The following is a 24766-nucleotide window of genomic DNA, read 5'->3' on the forward strand; positions in this document are numbered from 1 at the left end:
TTGTTTTTTGTTGTCGTAATGTTGTGAGTCCGTATTCCTGTTAAGTGTTAATAAATCCTTGTTTAATTTATGTTATCCTGCACTTGGGTCCATTTTTACCCCCGCGTCACTGACACCCTAAGTGACTTGCAAGGGTGGTAAGCCGACAACATCCAGACATTCCAGTTCACCAAACACTCTATGCCTATGAACCCTCCAGATCTACTTCTTTACCTAAGAAAAGCTATTCATAAAAAGCTAAACAAATGTGTTTTTACCCTGGACTTAAACACTGAGACTGTGCCTGAGTCCCAAACACTAAATGGAAGTCTATTCCATAACTGTGGGGCTCTGTGAGAAAAAGGTCTGCCCCTGCTGTAGCCTTTTGTACTTGAGGTACTACCAAATAGCCTGTCCCTTTTGATCGAAGTAGGCATGAAGAATCATAAAAAAACAAAAAAGATCTCTCAGGTACTGTGGCGTGAGACCATTAAGTGCCTTTTAGGTTTGTAATAGTATTTATTAATCAATGCAAAACTTAACTGGGAGCCAATGCAATCATTGTGACAATCACTGTGATCCAGACATTGAATATCTGATGCTACACCGTTCTACTTGCCTACAGAGTTTACAAAATCAAAAGAAAGGAAAGGTCTCAAGAACCATTTAACTCTGAACATTTAGCTCTCTTTTCTTACAAAGATTAAATTTGCACTGCTATTTGTTGTTTAAAATGGAAAGTTACTTTCCTAATAAATACAATTTTGAAAGAACAAATAGTCTACCATACTACAGACTCAGAATGCAAACTTATGAATACTGTGTGTGCGTTTGTGTGTGTGAGAGATTTTTACCTGAAAGGGCAAATAGTGCAAATTTGGCATCTAATGTGGGCATGAAAACCTAAAAAATCTAAAACATCGAATGCATCAAATACTTTTCACTCAGTCAGTGGCCAGTGCATGTGTGCATTATTATGCACAGTCCAGATCGGGAACAGCATCTCCAGCACCACCACACTGAACACTGGAGCCCCTCAGGGCTATGTGCTCAGTCCACTGCTGTTCACCTTGCTGACTCACGACTGTGCAGCAATGCACAGATCAAATCATATTATCAAGTTCGCCGATGACACGACCGTGGTGGGTCTCTTCAACAAAAACGACAAGTCAGCATACAGGGAAGAGGTGCAACAGCTAACTGCCTGGTGTAGAGAAAACAACCTGTCTCTGAATGTGGATAAAACTAAAGAGATGGTTGTGGACTTCCGGAGAGCACAGAGCAACCACTCTCAGGTGAACATCGATGGATCATCCATAGAGATCGTCAAGAGCACCAAATTTCTTCTTAACTCCTCTAGCGGAGAACCTTACCTGGTCACTCAACACCAGCTCCATTACCCAGCAGCGTCTCTACTTCTTAAGAAGGCTGAGAAAGGCACATCTACCTCCCCCCATTCTGACCATGTTCTACAGAGGGACCATTGAGAACATCCTGAGCAGCTGCATCACTGTCTGGTTTGGGAACTGTACGATCTCGGATTGCAAGACCCTGCAGCGGATAGTGAGGACAGTGGAGAAGATCATTGTGGTCTCTATTCACTCTATCATGGACACACCCCTCGCACACACTTTTCACCCTCCTGTCGTGTGGAAAAGACATAAGGAACCCATGTTAAGCGGTACAGTCCTGCATGAGAATCACAGTCAGGTTTCTGCTTTCCACAGCTAGAGGCAACTGATTATAAGCACTATTTTAAGTCAATTTGTGAAACTCTGTAGCGACTTTGAAATCTGCAAAGAGCTCTTCCATATGCCGTAATGGGTGTGAATCTACAATAATGCTTTTATTCGGTTCAATTAAGTCCACATACATACTGATTCCTAGTTGTTTCTTGCATTGTATGTATAAATCCCTGTACACAGTCGCCTTGCACATTGAAGCATTTGTAAGCACATATAGGCACTTGACTCGTCATTTGAATTGCATGCATTGGAGTACTGTACATATCAGTGGTGTCATCAGAAGCAATATATTAGTTCATTGATATGATTAAATCTAGACCAACCAGATTTGCTTAGATTTGGTAAAGCAAGACAGCCCTGCTCCATCTGCCCTGAAAAACCTGCTTCCCCTCCATCAAAGGTGAGCTTTCCTGCCTCTTCCACAAGCTTTCATATACCGGTGTTAATCCGTTGCCCTAATAGATTGTGGGTTATCCATCAACATTATCCACCAGCTCATTGAGGAAATCTATCTCCCAAACACCACATGCACAATCCCAGGGGATCACAGCAGTGGATAACACTGCATCAGTGGCGGCATCATTACTCACCAAACCTTGCCACTCACACTTTTAACAGGCCTGTTCCAGACATAGGAAATTTCATTGTTCATCACCTCTTCTCCCTTGAATCTAATTATGCTAGGTTTTCCCTGGCTCCAAGACCATGACCCAAGCATCTTCTGGTCTAATAAGCTTCTGATTTAATGGTCCTCCCAATGTGTCCATCATGGGTGAGTTTACCCATTGCCAGAAGCCAAGGCAATGGAGAATTAAGGAAGCGCTGGCTGCCGGTTTCATCAGGCCTTCCACCTCACCAGTGGCCTCGGGATATTTCTTTGTGGAGAAAAATGACGGAGGACTTAGGCCCCATTTTGATTATCATGGACTGAATGGCATCACAGTGAAACATCCTTACCCACTGGTCCCTTTGGCCTAGAGCAGCTCAGAAAGGCCAAGATTTTTACCAAGGTAGAACTGAGAAACATTTATAATCTGGAAATAAAAATGAAAATTCCTGATCTCACAAGGGCACTATGAGTATTGGTGATACCACATGGGCTAATTAATGCTTTCGCAATCTTCCAGTCATTCATTAACAAAATCTTCAGAGACCTCTTAAACCATTGCCTCATAGCCTACATAGATTTACTCTGAGGACTACAATTCCTATGTCTTTTATGTACCTCCTACAGCACAAGCTCTTTGTCAATAGTGAAAAATGCCTGTTTCACCAACACACAATAACCTTTCTAGGATATGTGATTAGCAATCATAGTGTGGAAATTGACTTATCTAAAGTAATGGCTGATTGTTCTAACCCTTCTACCACTAAGGAGCGGCAGCGCATTCTTGGATTTAACCACTTCTATTGAAGGTTTATCCGGGGTTATAGGTCCATGACCACCCCTCTTACAGCCCTGCTTCAAGTAAAGCTCAAGAATATTTATTGGACTGAAGCAGCTCAGAAAGTGTTTGAGCAACTTAAACAGTGTTTTAACACCGCACCCATTCTTCATCAACCCAACCACACTCTTCCCTTCATTGTCAAAGTAAACACATGGAACTTCAGGGAAGCTGACCCTAGTGGAGACAAATTATGACTTAACCGTTAACCGGGAACTCCTGTACATCTAGGAAGCATTTAGTGTGGAGACACTGTTTAGACGGAACACCTCACTCGATTTAGGTCCTAAAAGACCACAAGAATCTTGAGTACATAAAAAGTACCAAGAGATACAAGCATGGTGGGCCCTCTTCCATCTGTGGCACTATTTGCCACACAGCCCTTGGACCCACATCTCTGTGGACTTTGTCATGGACCTTTCCAGCTCCCACAGATTCACCACTATAACTCATGGCCTGTAAATTGATTTTGCTCACAGGTCTACCACCATGGAAATGGCCCTTTACCAGATTTACTAACCCTGTGCAAATTTGCGTAAAATCCCTGGACCTCACACCTACTAGCACCCCTACAGCTCCATTGTTCTCCTGTTTTTGTTGTACAAACACCCCCATCACCTGTGAGGCCTGGCTCATTTGCATTTGTTCACTCAGAGTAGCTCAGATCCAAGGCAGGCCAAACCTCTGTGTGTAACATAGAAACCTTCAGAAATTTTTTACGTATTTATACAAAATAGTCTGTTTTATTTATAAAAAAAAAATGTGTGCTAAGGTTTGTCATTGCCATAGTACATATGACATTTATATAACCCTTGTGCAGACCTGGGGTCTATTTGACTCATCTGGAAAGTTTAATGTGTCATAACTTGGGTTTCCTTCCACATATTTGCCTGAAATTTACCAGGATTGTTCCAAATTATGAACTTTGCAAGTAAAATTCATTTTGTCTATTTTCGTTGAACTATGTGTTCAGAAACTAAATACTTTCCTCCTCAAGTCCTCCCGAGTCAATTTGACTCGGCCACATTTATTGGGGCAATAGGTCACACTTTTGCCTTTTCAGCGCAATGAACATACATACACACACAAAAATGCACACATAAAATAACTAACACAAACACCCAAAACACACACTCACACAACACACACACATACGCACACACATACACACACACGCACACACACACACACACACACATTGGGCATTGCATTTCATTAGGCCTCCAGAAAAAAAAGCTACACATTTGTAAATATTTCACACTTTTGATATGCCTTTGCCTAGCAGAGGGCAAAATATGATCTACCGAAATGATGCTACACACACACACACACACACACACACACACATGTTGTGTTTTCATATTCAAATCATATTTGTTTTCACTCTCTTATTTATGAATTTAGTTGCTTCAGTCAGCTTTGACCTGGGGATGTTTGACATAGGACATAGGACATTGGATGGTTATCCAAAATAATATTTAAGAAATTCTGCTTATTTTACTAAAAAACATGGCATAATTTCATGAGCTTTATTGTTTATAAATTAAATAGAATCAAAAGCATAAGAGGTGTAAAGGAAGTTTTATTCACAATAAATTATGCCATGTTTTTGAGTGGTATGTGTGTGTGTAGCTTGTTTTTGGGTGATCAGATGGCATCTGGTAGGCAAAATAGACATAACAAGTGTAAAATGTTCACAAATGTAAGCTGATCACACAGAATGGTGATCATTGTAGAATTCTTTATTTATAAGCATTCAAGTCAATTTGACCTGGGATCTCCTGGCTTTCAAAGAGACAATGCACTGAGATAGATTCATTTCACTTATGCAACACCTTCTAACAGACAAATTTGCTGCGGTCTCTGACATCTGGACACGCTTCAACAAGAACTGTGCTGAGAGTTTCACTCCAGGAGAACACATGGCCATAGATGAACAGCTGTTCCCTAACAAGAATTGTTGTCCATTCACACAGTATATCACAACCAAGCCAGACAAATTTGGGATCAAGTTCTTGATGGCCACGGATTTGGAGACCGAATATGTCTGCAATACATCTCCTTACTTTGGAAAGGACCCCGTCATCAGAAGTGAGAGAGGCTGGCAGAGAGCGTGGTCATGAATCTGATGGAGCCATTTTTGGATGATGTCAGAAATGTCACGTTGGTAAATTTCTTTACTTCACTGTCACTGTCACACAGACTGCTGCAGCGCAAAACAACGCTACTGGGCACGAGGAACAAAGTTCGGTCTGCTGCAGTGCAAAACAACGCTACTGGGCATGGTGAACTTCCTCAATATGCAAAAGACATTGCACAGCGAGAGGTATTCTTGACTTCACTGCTTAGAAGTGGCAGTGTCTCCTTGACAATTTATGCACCTAAAAAAACAAGACTGTGTGTGTTCTAAGTTCCATGCACCAAGACGTGACGATCGGTGACGGCAGAAAGAGGAAACCCAACACGATAACAGACTATAACTACGTGAAGGTATGTGAATGTATGTATAATTTTACACCAGTGCTACAATGTTTTCTGATGTGTACTATACAGGCCTATAGAAAAAAGCACATATACTCATGACTCTCTCTCTCTCTGCTTTTACAGTGTGGTGTAGACGTGTTGGACCAAATGGCGTGGATGTATTCCGTAAGAGCAGCAACACGCAGGTGGCCAGTAGCGGTTTTTACAATATGCTGAACCCGGCGGCTGTGAATGCCTACATTTTGTACAAGGCAAGTACAGGGTGGACAGGCAAAAGAAGATTATTTCTGAGTCTTCTAGCTAAGGAACTTTGTTGCCGATTCATGCAGCAGGAAATATTGGCACAGAGGCAGGCTGCTGAAGCTGCTGCAGCTGCTGTGCCAGGGACTCTACAGACAATGCAGTGCCAAGTGCAAGAGAGCTGCAACAGGAATCGCAGCAGGTTCACCTGTGCAAAATGCAGGTACGATGGACACTGGGCCTGCAAACGCTGTAAAGTGTGACACACTTTAAAATAAAACAGACTTGTGTATCCATATATTGTGAATGTGTTTCTTTTGTATAAATACAGTAGAAATTTCTGAAGGTTTCCATGTCACACACAAAGACTCTGTGGGTCCAGCTTGCGCAGTGAAGCACGAGCAATTTGCTGCACTGGGCATTCTAATGTCCTCCTCTACCCACACAGTGCCGTCTTTTGCCATCTGGCTCAGACAGGGCTTCCCAGTACCACGGTGCATCTTCCGTGGAGGCATGTTGGGTTCTTGTTCCGTCTCAAAATTCACTTTTGGTGTTATAATTCATTGATGGCCAATGAAAATGAAATGACCATTTTATTCTGTATGTGTACGAACATGTCAAAACCCATGGACCATAACTTCATTCAACTAATTTGTGTGTGTGTGTGTATGTGTGCGTGTGCATGTGTGTGTGTGTGTGGTGTGTGTGTGAGTGTGTGTTTTGGGTGCGTGTGTTAGTGGACATTTTGTGTGTGCATTTTTGTGTCTGTATGTATGTTCATTGCGCTGAAAAGGGCAAAAGTGTGGCCTATTGCCCCACTAAATGTGGCCGAGTCAAATTGACTTGGGAGAACTTGAGGAGGAAAGTATTTATTTTACGAACACATAGTTCAATGAAAATAGACAAAATTAATTTTACTTGCAAAGTTCATAATTTGGAACAATGGAAATTTGGTAAATTTTAAGCAAATGTGGAAGGAAACCCAAGTTATGACACATTAAACTTTCCAGATGAGTCAAATAGACCCCAGGTCTGCACAAGGGTTACTATGGCAATGACAACCTTAGCACACAATTTTTTATAAATAAAACAGACTATTTTGTATAAATATGGCAAGAATTTCTGAAGGTTTCCATGTCACACACAGAGGTTTGGCCTGCCTTGGATCTGAGCTACTCTGAGTGAACAAATGCAAATGACCCAGGCCTCACAGGTGATGGGGGTGTTTGCACAACAAAAGCAGGGCTGAAGAACTGTGAAAATCTCAATGGGGGGAATCACACCTCTGGACCTGCACCAGAAAATAAGTCAGTAAATCTAGTGTTAAACATGTATTCTAATGTTATAGCATCCCAGAGGACATTGTCTTGGACAGGGGAGTCCAGTTCACATCTCAGGTTTTGAGGTTGTTCTGCAAGAAACTTGAAATAAACATGCGTAGTAAAGTCTTTGATCTTGTATCTGACAAGGAGTTCCCTGAAGCATTTATCACTATCAAGTAGTTTGAGAATATCTTTTTCCATGTATCATGAGGAACTGTCAGCTCACCAACATTTTGTATACATGGTGTCAAGCAGGAACAGTTGATGCCGATATGTTATGTCTTTGTAAACTTAGCAATTTAACTCAAGCGACCACTTTTCCCTGAACATCAACGGATCATCTGTAGAGATCGTCAAGATCACCAAATTTCTTGGTGTTCATCTAGCGTAGAACTTCACCTGATCACTTAACACCAGCTCCATTACCAAGAAAGCCCAGCAGTGTTTCTATTTCTTAAGAAGGCTGAGAAAGGCACATGTCCCTCCCTCCATCCTGACTACTTTTTATAGAGGGACAATTGAGAGCATTCTGAGCAGCTGCATCACTGTCTGGTTTGGGAACTGCACCATCTCGGGACACAAGACCCTGCAGAAGATAGTGAGGACAGCCGAGAAGATCATTGGAGTCTCTCTTCCCTCTATCATGGACACTTACACTACATGCTGCATCCACAAAGCTAACAGCATTGTGATTGACCCCACACACCCCTCACACACACTCTTCACCCTCCTGCTGTCTGGAAAAAGGTACCGAAGCATTCAGGCCTTTACAACCAGAATGTGTAACAGTTTCTTTCCACAAGCCATCAAACTCCTCAATAACTGAACTGAACTGTACAGAGCACAACACACACACACACACACACACATCAACTGTAGGGACTGCACAAATTTACAACAAATACACACACACACACTTCCAATATACATCCATCAAACTGTTTACATACACTTTTTGCTCTTTGCACATGCTGTCTCACATTTCCGTCATTTGCTGTTTTGCACAATACTTTACAATATTTTGCTTATGACCAAACAAAATGTTTATTTATGTTTGTATATGATATAGTTTATATAAATTTCCCTATATTTCCAAATAATTCCCATAAATTCCTGAAAATTTCCATAAATTCCCGTAAAGTTTCCAATTTTAAATATTTCCAAAATTCCCCAGATTAAGTTCCTGGAAATTTACCAGAAACTTTCCGCCCCTTTGCAACTGTAGTCATGATTGTACCAGGTTGCAAGTTTTTTCTCTTAAATTATTTTTCTTTTAAGCAGAGCTAAAATATCTAGGGTGTAACAAAACACTGAATGAAAATAGTCAATCACCTAATCAAGTTTTCTGTGGTCAGATGTTGATCCAATCATGGATGATAATTCTGGAAGATTGTTGGTAAATCTCTCTGCTGTAGCAGATGAAAATGTATTTTAACATGGTGACATGGCAAATTGCAAATATAGTGTCCAAGGCACATTTTTTTTAAATGATATAATGGTCTGGGATAGCTTCCAACTGTGACAGTGTGACTATAGTTTCTATAATTAAGCAAAAGTTTAGAATGAGATTGAGTGTGACCTCTATAATAAGTTGGTCATATTACATTCTGATTAACCCCAACTAAATCTAAGATGGGCACAATTTCTCTTCTCAGAGTATTTTCTAAATTATCAAAATAAATATTAAATATAAAAGTCTTACACACTTAATGCTTTGTCTAAAGAAACAAGTAGGCTTAAAATGAAAGGATAAAATGGTCTCAGAAGTCTGTAAACAACAATTAGTGGAATTAGCAGTAGACATATTTTTATGGCTACATATGGTAAGTTAATATGAAGAACTTCAAATGAGTTGAATATATGTCTAGATTTTTGCATGTTGCCTAGCTAATCACCATGAATAACTGTGATGCCCCCTCCCCTGCCTGTTAGGCGTGACTCACACATATATACTAATACTATAAATGAATGGACATACTTCAAACTTGTTTGGTTTAATCCATGTTTCTTTTAAGCATAGATCATGAAGATTCTTATCAGTAATTTAATTTAAATACAAGTGATCTTATATTTAACACTCCTAGCTTTAGATCAAAGATTTTGGCTGTGCATTTACTATGGTCTTATTTTATGCTAATAAGGTTATTATACAATTTTTCTAAGGGTTATTATATTTTCGTTTAGCTCGGAAACAGACATAGCTCTATATTGTGAACCTTGGGTGATGACTCATTGTAGCTAGCTGATGTAACTATATTTACATTTACATTTACAGCATTTGGCAGACGCCCTTATCCAGAGCGACGTACATAAGTGCTTAAATCTCTAACACTGAATACATTAATGCTGGTTCACTAGGTTACATACTTAAGATACCATGAGTTTAAAACATTTGTTCATTTGTTTTTGTTTTGTTTTTTTTGTTTTTTTTTATAAATGCAAAGGATAAGGAAGGAAGTGCTAGTTGAAGTGCTTATGATATGATGTTAGTTATGATATGTTAATTATGATATTAGTAGATATGTTAGTAGATATGTTAGTTATGATATGCTATATCATAACTAACATAACTATGTGCAATGCTGCAAGACATGAGAACAACGTCCCTTCCTAACAGGCTAGGCGTCCCCTCAAAAATACTCTATTTATCTACATTTACAACATTTGACAAATGCCCTTATTCAGAGTGATGTACAAAGGTGTTTGGAAATTATAAAATGAATACATTAAATTAACACTGGTTTACTACGTTACAGACTTCAGATACCATCAACCTAACTAAACTCTGTTAAGGGATTTTTTTAATATACACATATAACACACAAGAAAAATTAAATCTATAACTAAAATCTATAATGCCCACATTGTCTTCAGAGCACCACTTAGACATCCAGCAGTTCAGCAAGCATAACATGCTGTAAGCTGCATTGTCAAACTGAATTGGGGTGGGGCCTCAGTGTCAGACATTGCCTTCATGAATGTACACATCTACAATATTACTCTTAGTAATCTCTGACTGACGAAGGTATATATCATTAGCTCCTCCCTGAAAAACTACCTATGAGAACATATGCTTGCATAGGACCCCAAGATCGCCTGCTATGTATGACACCCTGGCTCCCAGAATACACCTAACTAGTGCTGCTGGAGCCCCTAAAAGCCTATCTAATTTCACATGCCTTAAGATGGAGTCTCCTATAACCAGAGCTTTTTCAGGTTTCTCAGAGTGTGCTTCACTGAGGAGAGCAAACCTGTTAGACATGTGAAGCTGAAAGGAGTGGTGCTCTTGTGAGCAAGCCTTAGTGTTAGCTTTGGCTTTGTGACTATATTGCAGAGTCGTTGACCATTCACCCCGTTGTGAGGGCTCTAATCCCGGAGTTGGAGGGTTACTAACTCTGCCTAAAGCATCCAGATTTTCTCCTACATAAACTAAACTACTATCGCTATCACTAATCATCTCTAGTGTCTGGATGCACATCTCTAAAGCTAAAATCTTCTCTGTAAGAGAGCTAACTAACATACACTTATCACACGTAAAATTAATGCTAATGAGGGAGGAAAATTTTTTAAACATCGTGCAGCTCACACACTGGACAAGCTGAAAGTTTGGTATACTTAATGATTATGTACCTTTGACTTGAAAAAGATCTTAAGAGTATTTCCTCTGATAGCTGTTTGAAGAAGAAAAAAGCATCTCCCAAAGAAGAGGAATTAAATTAACTGCATTAGAGAATTTAAGAATTTAATAAACAAAAGCGACAATGTAAAATATTAACCAAAAAGTAAAAAAAAAAAAAAAGTTACATTTAAAGACAAAGACAGGCAAAGAAACTCATGGCAAAAGATTCATGCACTTGTCCCAGTTCATACCATAGTACATTTTTTTATGGCCCCTCTGTTCCTCAAATTTTGTGTTCCACTTTTGGGGAACCCTCACACACACTTGGCAGTAGGATTATTAATGTTGTCAAATCCTTAAATATCCCTGGCACATAATTTGCTTGCAGTCCCTTCACCATCAGGGGATGCTGCTTTGAAAACCTTGCTTCTTCCCCTTCCTCATCCTCCTCATGCTTGTCTCCTTGAGTTTGCATCTGCTTGCCCTCCTGGGTCTGCACTTGTGACTGTGTCATCATATGCCTCCAGCTCTGCAACTCTTCCTAACATTTTAATTTCTGATCTGCTAACTTGCACTGTGTTATCTTGCTTGCTTTTGAGCCATGGTTTCACTGTGCTGCCCTGGGTATATGTGTCCTAATGTACAGTACTTTAGCATCCAGTTAAACTCTTTCCGTATAGCAAGTCTCTGAATATGGTTTTTCCTTCTGTCCACAGATTTATTTGTTGTGAGGTTTCAAGTGCACAGGTTTCAAAACAAAGTCTTTACAAACTAAACAACTTTACATTTAATATATCTCATTGTTTACATCCTTACGCATGTTATTCACATGGTATTTAACTCAAAACTGCACACATTGCTACTAAAGGTGTATGATGCATGTACAAAAAAATCTAGTTCACTAGCAATCCTGCTGACAGCAAAACCATGTTTACTCATCAGCCATGTTCTTTCCTATATCCATTGAAAAAATCACGACTGGCGGAACAGCCCCTGAGACTTCAGAAGTGATGTGACTATAACAAATGTCAATTATTGAACTAATTATCACAAATGCATACTAAACAAAATTATTTACCTTAAAAATAACATTTTTAGTAATCTGTTCATTAGTCTAAATATTTTACTTATGTATAACAGAACAACTTATGTTATGTGAACTGGAATTTGGTGAAAAATATTGCTCCTTTAGACATTTGGCATTCTTGATATACTCATACAATGCAGGTTTTTGTGGTCATTTAGTGCCTTCCAGCCAGCGCCTCCACTCTTCTATGGCCTCCTTTGTAGAGAGTAGCTCTCAGTTGCCCACATCATAGATGGATTTATCCGGCATGAGAAAAAATGTGCATTGGTGGAGTATGGCCAGGGTCCCCTGGTGTTGAGAAAGTACTTTTTCTGTGTCAGGGGAGGTTGAGGTTCAGATAAACCCTGCTGCTAGGGATTCCTCAATACAATTCTCCATAGCCTTGCTTTTGGGTATGTAAATGGCATGTATGCATCCTTTGGGTAGTGAAGAATTAGGGAGGATGTTGATTCCATGGCCTAGGTTGAGGCAGTTGTTAAGCCAGAGCATTGTTGAACACTTTACAGAGGTCATGATTTTCTGGTCGTATGGTTACCTTGTGGCTAGTTTCAGAGCTTTTGATGGACATGGTATGACATGGTAATTGAAGACTAAGATTGTGAAAGTAGTGGCCAGCCTATGTGTTCTTTGTTAAGCGATGCTATCTGGGGGTTGTGGTCCCAAAGCCAGGGGAAACACAGGATGATTTGATTAGTGGGAGACAAAGTAACATACAGAACAGTAACTTTGATGTGAAAAAAGTCCAACTTGTACAGTGAAAGACTTAGTGAAGTGTTTACTGAGGTCGTCCACAATGGACTGATTTTCCACCACCATAATTATTAGACGGATGGTGCAGGGAGTGACAGATAATTGTAGTTTTTCCACTAACTGGCGGTGGATAATGTTGATGGTTGAGCCAGTGTCAATGAGGAGAACACAGTGAACACAATTACCATAATGTGTTTATGTTGATAACTGTACTCTGAGCAGACTAATTCGCTGGATGTCCTTGGGAGTTCATGTTGTGGATTTCTTTGGACAGGCAGAACAGCAATTCTGTCTATTGCTTAATCAATGAAGGCAGTCCTCTTAGGAAACACATTTGGGCAATCTGCATAGGCTCTGGGGTTTCTAGACTTGGCAGTGGTTGTGAACTAGGTGGGTGATTACATAACATATTATCCAAGCAAATGGCTAAGGTGATGTACTGTGACAAGGTGGTGTTCTCATCACAGCATGCTAATTCTTCATGGAGAATGGGGCTAAGATACTCAAACTCATTGCAGATTTGCTGCTCAAATGAGTGTAAGATGAATATACCTGTAAATCCTCATCCCAGAAAAGTAAAGCCCAATCTAGAGCTCTCCCAATAAGCAAAGTCATAAGAAAGCACACTTGGAAGCGTTCTCCCTATAGGCATCTGGTTAGTGATCTTAAAAGATCAATTATTGCCGAAGGAACCATTAACAGTGGTTGGCGTAGCCATCAAATTTATTCGGTACAACCAGATTCAGTTCTGGCCATGGGCGGATTGTGCAGTGCTTGAACAAGGTGGGCATTTGTGTTTTGGAGGGCTAATTGTTCCTCTTGGTGAGCAACTAATGCTTAATGCTGTACAATATCCGCTGGATTCCGTTGGTTTATGAGCCATTGAAAATCAGTGTTCCTTTGTTAAAAAAGAGTAATTTGAATTTTATGTAAGTATAATAGATCGTAAAGAGGCTAAATTGTGTCAAATTTAGCATGCATAATAAAGTTTAAATATTCTAAACCTTAACAAAGTCAGACAATCTAGAAAAAAATAGAATAAGAATTTTTTATTTCATCAAATGCAAACAATTAACTTAAAAAAAGAAATTATTTTTACTCCTGTTCTACACTATAAAAGTACAGATAAATTGTGGTAAATTATAGTGCATATATCAACCGTAAATACGTTTATGTTTGTTATATTCAGAGCTATTCAGGTCTGTATCGGTTTGTTACAAGTGTACAGGATGTGTGAGGTAGGTGGTGTGTTTGGCCTGACTCTTGCTGTCAATCAGCAAAAGGGGGTTATCCTTGTGATGAGAAATCATTTCTTGCAGACTGTCAAAAAGCTAAAAGAAAGACAGACAAAAATTTGTATTAACTAGAAAGGCAAAAAACAAGTCAATTAAATTCAGAAACATTGTAAAAAAAAAGACCAGTGAAATATTATAGAAGACATTGTAAGAAACAAAATGAAGTATGTAAGATTTACCTCCTCAGATTTCTTTCCCTCTTTGCCAAGGGCATAGCTGCATGATTCCTTAATAAAGCGTATAGGTATGTTGTAGACTTTCTGATTAAAAAGCACGACTAGAGTAAAAGGTTGTCTTGCATTCTGAGCCGTGCTGCACCTAACCAGGTAGGAGCCATTCTGATACAATTATACAAAACATATTTACAAAATATTTAATTAGAACTCTTGGTTGAGAACAGTATATACAAATAAATTGTCATAAAAACATAGGATCATATCTATTTTGTGTTGCCTAGCATTTTAAAAATTATTTGTACATTAAATGTTTTTTTATGCCAGTAATTTGACAACATTGCAATGCATAAAATCAAACAGATACAGGTATCTGGCACAGAAAACACATATCATAGTCAAAGGTCACTGAGCTGAAATAATTACAAGACTGAGCTGTTGAATAATTACAAGAATGAGCAGGTGGACAAGTGTTTGAATGAAGTGGCCATTAGGAATTACAGGTTGGGTGTTTGGGAGTTCAGTCCAACTACACAATTGTAACAACTTGTTCTATGTTTTAATGGTAAAGGCTACTAATCCAGTATCAAAACATCACACATCTCGCAAGCCAATGAGTTTTTATTACAATTATGATTATTTGTCCCACAACAGAGAAATTTGTGTTGTTATAGCAGCATAGGTATTGCAGTATGCATGTATTTCATGTATATTCTTCTGCTGGACTCAAAAACACTGCTCATCTCCACCTCAAGAGTCTTCTCTCTCTCTCTCTCTCTCTCTCTCTCTCTCTCTCTCTCTCTCTCTCTCTCTCTCTCTCTCTCTCTCTTTCAAAATTGTCTGTGTTATTCTACTATACTGTGGCAAGACATTCTATACCAAGCTAACATTGCAGTGCAAGAGCAGCGTGAAGTTCATGCTGTGTAAAGGCTGGTTACCTTATTAACTTTCAGTAATGTATCCTCTGCATTTTTGCGGCCACATATCCCGGCAAACCACTCTCTGTCCTGCAGCCCCATCTCCTGAGAAGATACATGTTACTGTATACTGACCTGTTCAGGAAAACTGGCAGAAGTGACTGAATTAAAGAAACATTCACACTCTACAAAAAAAGATGGGAAGATAATGGAATGGCATAACTCAAATGGCTTGCCTTCTTTCCATATACAGATCTCTGGTATTAGATTAAATAGGTATTTATCCTATTTAACAACAAATGTATCTTTTTACCAGACTCGGGACTTAAACCAAGACTAAATATTCAGAGCTATTCATTGTTTAATCAATCAGTACAACACTTCTCATGTCACATGTTCTAATATTTCGAAAGATGTCACGTAACATGTTCTGATCAATCAAAAGATGAATGGGTTCCAATAAATGCTGCGAGTTGTTTAACAAATTATATTTCTCCATTTGATTTTAAACCCAGATGACTAGATAATGTACAGCAAAAAACAAAAATCAGAAACTATCAGAAGAAGCTCTATATACAGTCATTGAGTGGGATTTAAAAAAATTAATTAATAATTTACTTATTTGAGAGTTTGTAATTTTGAGATATTTCAATAAGAAAAATTTTACCTTGCATTTATACTGTTTCCTGTATAAACAGACCCATTTCACCTAAACATCCAATTAGCTTAAACCTCCCAATCTCCCAATCAGCTTGCAATTTTAATGCAAGCCAATGCCCTTGTCACACAGCAATTCCTTAAAGCTAAAACCATGGACAGCCCAGAGTTCTCAACTAAACCTGACTAAAAATCTCTAGAAAATCTTTGGCAACAAACTTATTGCTAAGAGACCTACTACAATTACAGGACTATAAAAGAAACTGGAAGAAAAGTAGAACCAGATAACACCAGAGCCATATGAGAAACTAGTGATGTCCTGTGGATGGTTGTAGATGTGCTGGAGACATTCAAAGAAAGGGCCTCTACTAATTTCTGACAGCAGTAACCCTCATTTTTTTATGAAATCTTCTTTTGTCTTACAATGGTCACTCTTCTTTAAATACAATCACTGTGTACTGTATTCCACAAAGGTTTTTTGAAGTATTTTATATTTTGCTTGTAGAACAGTGGTATACCCACAGCTAATATTTCATCAAATTTTAAACAATAAAGATATTAAAAGATAATATTTAAAAAAAAAATTCTTATACACTGTTCTTTAACTTTGATCTTGTAGTGGAAATTTGTACTGAGGAGCTGTTTGTATGTATATGAACTTCTATCCGTGTGACTGGTAGTTGTTAGTGACTAAAATTTGTTATTACCAAAGTTTTTTTTGCAGAATATGACACTGACAGACTGACTCAGGCTCATAAACACCTTCTAGCAGACCTTGGTAAGGATAAGATTAGCCAGATCAGGAGATGAGAAGGAATTGTGCATCTAAACCAATGATTGATGATTTTTTTTCTCTCATGTTTTCTTGTTTGAATCATGGCTATAAAATGTTAATGTGATCAACAATTGGGGCCCAAAGCTGTCTGATGCTACACAACGGCACACAATAAATTGTTAAACTTCTTGCTCATGTTTATCAGTGTGATTTTTTATTCTCTCAAAATCTTCCACAACAAGCTGGTCTAGTCAACCGAATTCCCTGTTTGAGAGTCGACTTCATGAATTCTCTGGGAGGTTTGTGAGCGCTTGTGCCGAGAAGTCGGTAATCTTCACCTTGAACCAAAAAAATCTGCCCCAAGCATGAGAGGTTCACTGTGAGCCACCTCAAAGCAATTGGATGTGTAGAACATGTTATTTGTTTTAAGTAATTGCAAAATAATTGTAATGTTATAAGGGTTTTCAAAAATCATAGTTTTATTTATTAGAGTTGAATAGTAGAAAGAAAAAATGTTGGTTGTCTCTGTCTAAAAGGGCTGTAAAGACAAGATTTAAGCCTGGATTAGGGACCTGGATAGGAAAAAATAAGAGAAGAGTAAAGGACAGCACTAATCTGGGATTAGGTGCTTTATGTGTCTTGTTTATGAGGTTTAGGGAAAACACGCCACTAATGGCTGACAAGCTTGGTATAGAGACTCTCCGGAGAGCAAAAAAGATAAGGTACATTTAGAGACTAAGACAAAACAGGCTTCCTGATGTAGAGATTGTCAACATTAAACTATGATAATCATAGGCAACAGTCTAAAAGCATACTGAGTAAAAACACAGAGGGTGTCACTGGACCTTATGTGAATTATATGAGAACTAATTATGGTCCTGAGTCTGTTACACAACTAATGTGGCAGTTTTAGCCTGAAACAGTTGGACTCACTGAAAGATAACCTAGTCCAAATTGAAAAAGACAATGGCAGGAAGAAGAAGCAGCACAGAGTAAGTGTAAACTGGACAGCTTTTGTGGAAATCAAGAAGGCAGAAAAAAGTAGAGAAAAGCACGATTTACTCCGAGGTGATAATCTACACAACATGTACAGAATACGGAGTATTATACGAAGCTCACAAAGTCTCCGGTGATCGATCGGATTGTATGCATCATAAAGAAAAGCAAAAGGAGAATGCTGATTCTCAAGTCAAGTCAAGAAGCTTTTGTTGTCATTTCAACCATATATAGCTGTTGCAGTACACAGTGAAATGAGACAACAATCTGCACTGCACAACTCATATACACCCTGGACTAGATGCACACTTTGACACTGGTTTTAAAAAACAAAAAGAAGCTAATGTGGTGTTGTCAAAGAGTTTGTATTGGGATGTTTACAGCTGTACTGTAGAAGTGAGTCTCTCTAGTATACATGTAAGGCAAGGGAAGACCCACCCATTCACTATGGATAATTCACACCCACGTCTCTATCAAATAATGAAAAAGAGAAGCGGGAAGATTTAGGAGAGTTGACTCTATAATGTGTGAAAACTGGTGATTGGAAAACCAGTACAGATCACACGGTGTTGTACAGTTAGAAACTAAAGCCTATTGTATGTCCTTGAACTGGATAGCTGACAGAACATTTGAGATAATGCCACAGGAATACACAGACTGAAAACAGTGTGAAAGATGGAACACATTTCTGGGAAAGACCCTCGTTTAAAAGCAGTTCCTAGGGAACTCTGGACAACAGGAAAGAATGATTTAGGACTGATCAAAAATCATGCACCGGTGCAAATAACACACAGTGTTATTAAGACACAGTACCCTTTAAAGCCAGAGGCTATTATGGTTATTACACCAGTACTTAAAGTGGTAAGCTTAAACCTGGTGTGATTGTGCCATGTGAAACCTCTCCAGTGAGAAGACCTATATTTTCTGTGAAAAAAAAAATAGGCTGCCGGGTAAACCAAAGTGTGGCATATTTGCAAGTAGTGAATGATGCAGTAATAGAGAGAACTCCAAATGGGGGAGCAAGTGGTTTTCTGTAGTAGACCTAGCTTTTTTAGTGTACCAGTTCATCCAGAAAGCAAATTTTACTTTTGCGTAATTTTTTCAATGGAAAACCGTACACTTTTACAAGATTGTGTCAGGGATATTGTAAATCTCCAACTATTTACAATGAAGCTCTTAAGAACAGTCTAGAATCCCTGACGTTGACACCAGGGTAAGTAATTCTTGACTGCATGATTGCAGCACCATCTAGAGACCAATGCAAAAAAGACACCATTGTGTCTCCCATCAGTTTTCCGCAGATACTGTTGAGGCATTCACTGAGCAAGCTCTTCCACCCTTCGTCACCTTTCGGGCCATTCGGCTGGACATAAAAAGGAGAGTTCAAAAAGTTATACCCAAGAGTATTTCTGATGGCTGTCCAGAGGGTAAATTCTGACCATGGTCTCAGATCTCCTTATATTTCGGTCTTGCTCTTTCTGGTGGCTGCTCCACCATTCTCTCTGTGGTTGACCACTTTTCTAAGCTTGTCTTATTGATGGCCCAAATCCTCCTTCAGGATTGCTTTCGGTTCGGCAACCTTTTCATGCCTTCAGCGCTATTTAAGTACATCATTTGTTCATGTTGGATGATCTCTCCAGTATCACCATGATCTGTGAGTCATCCCACCATCATCCATACTGTGTTCCAAGAGGACTTTTCACCAGATTGGATTTGCCTTTTTTCTCGTTTCCCTTTCTTTTTCTGTTTATGCGGATTATTGCTGCATCGTTTTCCTAGCCTGCACAATTTTTTGGCTATAGTTTTACAGCGCTTTTCGGCCAAGTTGGATTTATGTTTTTTCCTATTTTGGTTTTTTGTGTTCTTTGCTTGGGAGTATCCATGTGTGGATTATTTTCTGTGTGGATTATTCTCTGTGTGTGGATTATTGCCATATGTATTAGGACCTCTTTCTTCGTGTTCCGGTGGACCATTTTTGTACTTTGATACCAGTTGCTACTGTGTTTGTGCTCTCTCTAGGATATTTACCCAATGGGTTTTTTGCTGTTATATTGTCCTGGTTTTGCTTTTTTTTTTATTTTTGTAAATCATGTTTCCTGTGGCCTTGATGCCCAATGATGCCTGAGATAGGCACAGGCTCCCCATGACCCGAGAAGTTCGGATAAGTGGTAGAAAATGAATGAATGAATGAATGAATGAATGTTTACTGTGTGGATTAGTTTCTGAACTGTTCCCTAGGATTCTATTTTAATTCTCTTCCTTCTACTATGATACAGACTGTTATTAAACTCCCTTTATTCTGATTTTTTATCACCTCCACACCGACCCCTGACACAACCCTCCTGTGATTCATGGTTTGTCTGTATGTATATTCAGAGACAGTGCTCATCCACAACCACTCAAACCATTCAACCACTTACATTTTTTTTAAATTGACACCTAGTGAAGAGAAAAAGTCATGTTCTCCTGAAACATTCCCCACTTTCAAACAAGATACAAGTGTGGTTGCTAAAACACTCTATGGAGAATCCATGAGAAAATGTGACAATGGAGAATCCACGAGTGACAATGGGACTACATTTGTGAATCAGGCACTTCAACGAGTAGGAGAACATCTGGCAGACAAACAGCTTGCAGGGTTTTTTTATGGACATCTTTAACTTATCCGTCACCCTAGCGACTGTGCTAATGTGCTTCAAGTCCACCTCTATTGTGCCAGTTCTGAAACACTTTAACTTGATGTGCCTGAACGACTACCACCCAGTAGCACTCACACCCATTATTATGGAGTGAACTGAGCGACAGGTCCCGCACACCTAAAGATCTGCCTTCCACGCATATTAGTTCCACATCAATTTGCCTACCACATTAAAAGGGGCACCGAGGATGCAGTCTACTTAGCAGTCTACTCTGTGCTCACACATACGAATAATAATAACACATATGCTTCCCCAAACATCATCTAGGCAACATCCCCACATCCCACCTCCCTCTGTCACTGGATTATGGATTTTCTGACAAACAGACCCCAGCATGTCAGGTCAGGCCACATTTGCACTGCCACCATCACCCTTAACACCACTGTGGGATGTGTTTTGAGCCAATTTCTTTATTCCCTCTTCATTCATGACTGCAGGCCTGTGCATGAATCTAATTACATAATCAAGCTGATGACACCACAGTCATTGGCTTCATCATCAACAATGATGAGACTGCAAGTCTGCTATAGGAACTGCAATGGGTATTGAAAACTGCCAGCTATTGAAGATGTCCAAAAGAACCTCTATCTGTGTCAGGCTTGCACCATTCTTAAAAACTCCTCCCATTCTGCCTATAGACTGTTTGCTAAAACCAGCAAAATGAGGAACAGCTTTTTTCCAAGGGCTGTCCCCTTACTGAACCCCCCCCCCACCCCACCATGATCCCTGTATATTATGTCAATAGCACCAGTATATTATGTCAATATAATATATAACACCCTGTATACTATGTCTATAGCACACCACATCCACACCCACACACCCATTACACACACTCTTCACCCTCCTGCCATCTGGAAAAAGGTACCGAAGCATGTGGGCCCTCACAACAAGACTCTATAACAGTTTCATTACACAAGCCATAAGACTCCTCAACAACTGAACTGACTGTAGTGAACACACACACATGTGCACACACACATTTAAGTTTTAAAACAATCCTTTAATTCATCAACCTCCTCATAGACCATTCCATGAGCTGAGCAAACTGAGCTAGAATGATCTGAAACAAGGCTTGAAGCAGAATTTGCAAATGCTCTCCAATGCTGTGTAACCAAAACAATCAAAAAGCAAGAAGTCTTCCTTGGTGTAGTATCTGAAGAGGTCCATGTTTGAAGAAAGTCAGGAGAGGAAAGTGTCTGTGATCCAAAGTTGGGGAGATGGAGGAGTCAGGGTCAGGAAGAGATGGTGAAGTGCAGTCATGGTGAAGTATAACATGCAATGCGGGGTAACAGCCATCAGAGATGTGAAGTGGGGTAGCAGCCATGTCTGTAGCTGAAGAAGGATGAGTAAAGACCAGATCTAAAGCATTTCCCCTCTTACAGTATGTGTGTGGGAGAGCAGCTGTTGAATGCCACGGATAAGGAATTCTTGTTGTTTGGGTCTGTTTGACAATGTAGTTTTGTTGTTGAAAGGTACAAGATGTCAGCTGGTGGCATTCTAGGACTAATTCTTTTGTCACACCTCAATTTCATTTCTGCCAGGATAGCTCAAAAGAAGGTCTCAAATTCCAGGGCTCAGCCACCATTAGAGCACCCTTTGTAGAATGTCCAAGCTCAACATTTAATCATAACTCATACCATTTTATGACAGTGTTAGCAATAATATCCACACTGTTCTTAGCATCTCTGGGATCAAGAATGTCCAGCAGTTTGCGGATCACCAGGCCTGTGTGCTTTCTCTCAATCGCAGTGTCAATTTTCTATGGATAATTTAGGAATGAATGCAGTTTTGAGGGTGTTTAGCTTCAGCTGCTTCACCTTCTGCTGGTACGCAGACTCATCGCCATCTTGGATGACACAGCTGAGCATAATTTCATGTGCAAATTTCAGGAGTTTAACAGTTGGGTCGCTTGAAATACAGTCATTAGTATAGAGGGGGAATAGCAGTGGGGAGAGGACACATCCCTGAGGAGTGCCAGTGCTGATTGTCTGAATACTGGAGGTAACATATCCAGTCTCACCTGTTGTTTCCTGCCTGTCAGGAAGCTGGTGATCCAGCTGGAAGGGGGTATTGTGAACCATATGAGTTTGGAGTGGAGAATTTCCAGAATTATTGCATTAAAAGCCGAACTGAAATCAACAAAGAGATCCCAGACATATGTTCCTGGGCAGTCCAGGTGTTGCAGAATGTAGTGCAGTCCAATGTTGACTGCGTCGTCCACTGATCTGTTTGCTCTGTAGTTTGTAATCTCTTGCAGGCCTTTCCACACTGATGCGGGATTGTTAGCTTATGCAGAACTTTGTCCTCCCTTATGTAGGCATCCGTCTTGGCATGTCAAAGTTTTTTCAGGTTGTCTGTGAACCATGGCTTGTTACTGAATTTGCAGAAGGTTTTGGTTGGCTATGTCTAAAAAAAACTGATGTAAGATGTCAGTGTCAGTCAGTTCATCCAGGCTGTCAGTTCCAGCCTCAAAGATACTCCAATCAGTGCAGTCAAAACAGAGAGCTTCGCCTCACTGGTCCATCTCTTCACTGTTTTGACTACAGGCTTAGTAGATTTCAGTTTCTGCCTGTATGTTGGAATAAGATGGACCAAGCAGTGATCAGAGTTCCCCAAGGCTGCCCTGGGTACAGAGCGATATGTGTCCTTAAGTATTGTGTAGCAATGGTCTATTGTATTTTTCTCTCTTGGAGGACAATTTATATACTGTCTGTATTTTGGAAGTTCAAGTGTTAGTTTTGCTGTGTTTAAGTCTCCAAGGATAATAAAAAGAGAATCTGCATTATTTTGCTCCAAGCCTGATATCTGGTTTGCCAGGTTTTGCAGTGCATCACTCATGTTTGCCTGCAGTGGGATGTAGACTCCGATATAAATGAATAAGGAGAATTCCCATAGTGAATAAAAGGGTTTCCAGTTTATGAACAGTGATTTCAGGTTTGGGCTGCAGTATTTTTTTTACCACTGTGACATCTGTGCACCAATGTTCATTAATATAGAAGCAGATTCTGCCGTCTTTCATTTTACCCAATAGCTTCATTACTCAATCCGCTCGGTATAAGTGGAAGCCCAAGAGAAGTAATCCACTGTTTTGAGTGTCTGAGCCAAGTTTCGATAAAACAGAAAGCAACGGAGCATGCAAAGTCTTTGTTTGTTCCGTTGAGAAGAATTAGTTAGTTTATTTTGTTTGCCAATGAGCAAAGGTTCGCCAGGTGAATCAATGGGAGCGTAGTTTTAAGCCCCCTCTGTCAAAGCTTCACTAGCGCACCGGCACGCTTCCTCTGCCTCTCCATGTACCATAGAGCACAGCTGCTCCTCCAACTAAGAGTTCCAAAAAACTTTTCGGGTTTGTAAAAACTGGTGAAAAATTGTCTGGAGTGAACTGCCTGGTGTACGTTATCACTAGAGAAAGTAAACAAAAAGAAAGAAAATTTTAGTCGTGCCAAGGCTCCCATCTGCGACGCCATCTTGGAAATCATCATGTGTGAATTCAATCCTCACTGCTATGAACAGCATCAGGCTAGGCCAAGACTTATCTGTCCTCTGGCATCAGATGTTATTGGCTCTCATAGCAGCAGCAGACAAATTTTTCACTTCGGACTTCTTCACATTAGACCCTTTCAGTTCTGGCTCAGGAGCAGGCGCTTTGACACTCTCAACTGCATGCTCAGGGCTCAAGTGTTATGAGTTGCTGGCTTTCTACCCTGTGTTCATGGAAAAGACGCAGGTTTCCTACCTTGGTTTACACTCTCAAGGCATCACAAAATGCTCTCAATGAGTTCCTGTGTATGAATACTGTGTATGAAAATCTGGAAGGAGGCTTCCTGTCAAGGCAGGAGCTGAGGCCTGGGGGACTGCAGATCCACTGGTGTTGAAGGCCATGTTGCAGAGTTATGGCTAGTGGATTTTTTTGCCTTTTGTCTTTCATTTCCCTTGCAGTGCCAGACAGTTGAATCCTTTCCACAGATCACAAGTCCCCTGCTAGGATCTCTCTGTGGACCTGAATGGGGCTATAAGAGACCTCCTTTGAGCCCTTGGGTTCAGCCTCAGAGAAGTTTCTAATCCTAAAAAGGCTCTTCGTTTAGCCTTAACCTCCCCCAAAAGAGTAAGAGGTTTGCAGACCCTCCCAGTAATCTCCTCCTGCCTGGAATTTTTAACCCCTATGAGTCTTGAATATTTCCTTGTAGCAATGACGAGTTATAAACTAATAATGAGTGCAGTTTTTCTAGACACACCCATTCACAGCACTCAGTATTCATATGGTAATGAGTGTTCTCCACAGTGGCATTCCACCTTGCTAGACCCATTGGGGTGCGTCTCCCCAGGTGTGATAATGTATTCATGGCCTTTGAAACTCCCTTGCATACAGCCTTTGTCAAACAAATAGTGTCTTACAAGAGTTAATGTTTTGTCTTATGTGACTGAATGAAAAGGATAAATATTCTGAAGTTTGTAAAGTGCTCTCTGTGACAGGCCAACCAGTCATCCTGCAACTCCTCTTCCTGCAATCTCATGAGTGCCTCCTGAGACCCTGTCTCACATGGTTATAAATGCTATTGCCCAGTCCTATGACAGATGCAGAT

The 24766-nt window shown here is 39.9% G+C and overlaps 1 protein-coding gene across 2 annotated transcripts in view; it reads right to left on the reverse strand.

The window, feature by feature from the left end:
* Nucleotides 1-13705: 13705 nt before the first annotated feature.
* Nucleotides 13706-24766, reverse strand: part of si:dkeyp-117b11.1 (SH2 domain-containing protein 6) — a 63414-nt gene continuing 52353 nt past the window's right edge. For both annotated transcript variants that reach the window (XM_027166983.2, XM_027166985.2), the window contains exons 17-19: nt 15078-15161; nt 14146-14304; nt 13706-14002 (exon numbers count right to left, since the gene is read on the reverse strand). In XM_027166983.2, the coding sequence (XP_027022784.1) occupies nt 13886-14002; nt 14146-14304; nt 15078-15161 (360 nt within the window). In that variant the 3' untranslated portion in view covers nt 13706-13885. The remainder of the gene's footprint in view (nt 14003-14145; nt 14305-15077; nt 15162-24766) is intronic.

Source organism: Tachysurus fulvidraco, chromosome 14 (assembly GCF_022655615.1).
Source record: "Tachysurus fulvidraco isolate hzauxx_2018 chromosome 14, HZAU_PFXX_2.0, whole genome shotgun sequence".
In the NCBI taxonomy this organism is placed as follows: Eukaryota; Metazoa; Chordata; class Actinopteri; order Siluriformes; family Bagridae; genus Tachysurus; species Tachysurus fulvidraco.